Genomic DNA, 1,988 nt, shown 5'->3' on the forward strand with positions numbered 1-1,988 from the left:
GGGACCCGTTTTTACGAGCGGCCACACCCCGTGGCCCATTTCTGCGGGGTGGGGAAGAGCCGAGCGCTGCCCCGTGTCCCCCCCAAAGGACAGCGCGGCTCCCGCCGCCCTCCCCGGCGCTCCCGGCAGCTCGAAAGGGCGGCTCCCGGTGCCGGGGCGGGCGTTGGCTCTGGGGAGAGCCCCGGGGCACCCGCGGGTGCCGCACCCACGGGGAGGGCAGGGCGTTGGCCGCCCCCCTCGCCCCCTCCCAGCGCCCGCCGCCCGCGGGCGATGATTCACCGCGATTTTCCTTTTAAGGCCGCGCTCGGCGGGGAGGAAGCAGAGGAGGAGGAGGAGGAGGACACTCCTTGGACCCGGCTGGCTCCTCCTGCTCTCGCTCGAGGCTCCGACGCGCAGCCAAAAGCGAATCGCGGCGGCCGCGCTCGGCAGAGGCTCCGACGGCTCCGCTGCTCGCCCAAGCGTCCGCGACCCAGCCATGGCAAGAAACCAGCAGGTGCAGAAGGCCAAGCTGGCCGAGCAGGCTGAGCGCTACGAGGACATGGCAGACTTCATGAAGGCCGTGGTGGAGCACGGGGACGAGCTGTCCAACGAGGAGCGCAACCTGCTGTCCGTGGCCTACAAGAACGTGGTGGGCTGCCAGCGCTCGGCCTGGAGGGTGATCTCCAGCATCGAGCACAAGACCGAGGAGGGCGACGACAAAGCGCAGGTGGTGAACGAGTACCGGGAGAAGGTGGAGCAGGAGCTCAACGCCGTCTGCAACAACGTCCTGGGCTTGCTGGACAAGTATCTCATCAAGAAGGACAGCGACACCGAGAGCAAGGTCTTCTACCTGAAGATGAAGGGCGACTACTTCCGATACCTGGCCGAGGTGGCCAGCGGGGACGACCGCCTGTCGACGATAGAGAAGGCCCAGGAGGCCTACCAAGAGGCCATGGACATCAGCAAAAAGGAGATGCAGCCCACGAACCCCATCCGCCTGGGGCTGGCCCTCAACTTCTCCGTGTTCCACTACGAGATCGCCAACGCCCCCGAGCAGGCCATCTCCCTGGCCAAGACCACCTTCGACGAGGCCATGGGCGACCTGCACACGCTCAGCGAAGACTCCTACAAGGACAGCACCCTCATCATGCAGCTGCTCAGGGACAACCTCACGCTATGGACAGCCGAGTGCGCCGGCGAAGACGGCGGCGAGGCTGGCGAAGAGCCCAAGAACTGAGCGTCCCCTGCCGAGCCGGGGGCCGGCCCCACCTGCCCCGCTCCAGACCCTTCGGCATCTCTTCGTGGTTTTTTTTTTTTTTTTGGTTGTCGTTTTTTTGATTTTTTTTTTTTTTTTTTGGATGGTTTTGGTGGGGAGGAGTCCCAGCTCCCCCCCCAACCTGGATACCGGGAGTGGGGGTGGTTTTGGCAGGGCCCCTCCCTCCCTCTCCCCCTTCCTCTGCTCTGGGGAGGGGGAGAAGAGGGAGAGGGGGTGCCTGTGTCCCGGAGAGCTGCCAGCCCCCCAGCTATTTAACATTTTTTTGTGGGGGGTGTCCCCTCTGGCTTGTGCCAGCTCCAAACCCCCTGTCCCAGAGGGCTGGAGCAGCGACAGGAGGAGGTGAGGGGCTGGGCCGGGGCGAGGGGGGGTCCGGGCAGCCCCCCCATTCTGGGAGGGGGTCGCGTGTTGCCTGTGTGCTCCAATAAACCTTCTCCTGCACCTCTGCTCTCGTCTGCCTCGTCTCTCCCCGCGCACATGTCCGGGCAGCTCCACGCTGGCCTCGCCCCCGTCCCAGCCCGGGGGTGGGGGCAGCCGGGCCCCCCAGCTGCTCTCGGTGCCCCCCAGCCCGGGCTGCTCTCGGTGCCCCCCTGCCCCCCAGCCCGGGCTGCTCTCGGTGCCCCCCAGCCCGGGCTGCTCTCGGTGCCCCCCAGCCCCACAGCCCGGGCTGCTCTCGGTGCCCCCCAGCCCCCCAGCCCGGGCTGCTCTCGGTGCCCCCCAGCAGGGTCTTGGGCTG

At 67.4% G+C, this 1,988-nt stretch overlaps 1 protein-coding gene across 1 annotated transcript; it reads left to right on the plus strand.

Moving 5' to 3' along the window:
* The first annotated feature begins 300 nt into the window (after positions 1-300).
* Positions 301-1,680, plus strand: LOC119711214 (14-3-3 protein sigma-like). The gene has a single exon (XM_038161123.1). It carries the CDS (start codon positions 476-478, stop codon positions 1,214-1,216), a length of 741 nt encoding a protein of 246 aa, XP_038017051.1. The 5' UTR covers positions 301-475; the 3' UTR covers positions 1,217-1,680.
* Positions 1,681-1,988: the final 308 nt, after the last annotated feature.

Source organism: Motacilla alba, chromosome 23 (genome assembly GCF_015832195.1).
Source record: "Motacilla alba alba isolate MOTALB_02 chromosome 23, Motacilla_alba_V1.0_pri, whole genome shotgun sequence".
Taxonomy (NCBI): domain Eukaryota; kingdom Metazoa; phylum Chordata; class Aves; order Passeriformes; family Motacillidae; genus Motacilla; species Motacilla alba.

Coding starts and splice junctions, on each gene's coding strand:
- LOC119711214 (XM_038161123.1), top strand. CDS start 476: ATGGCAAGAAACCAGCAGGTGCAGAAGGCCAAGCTGGCCGAGCAGGCT.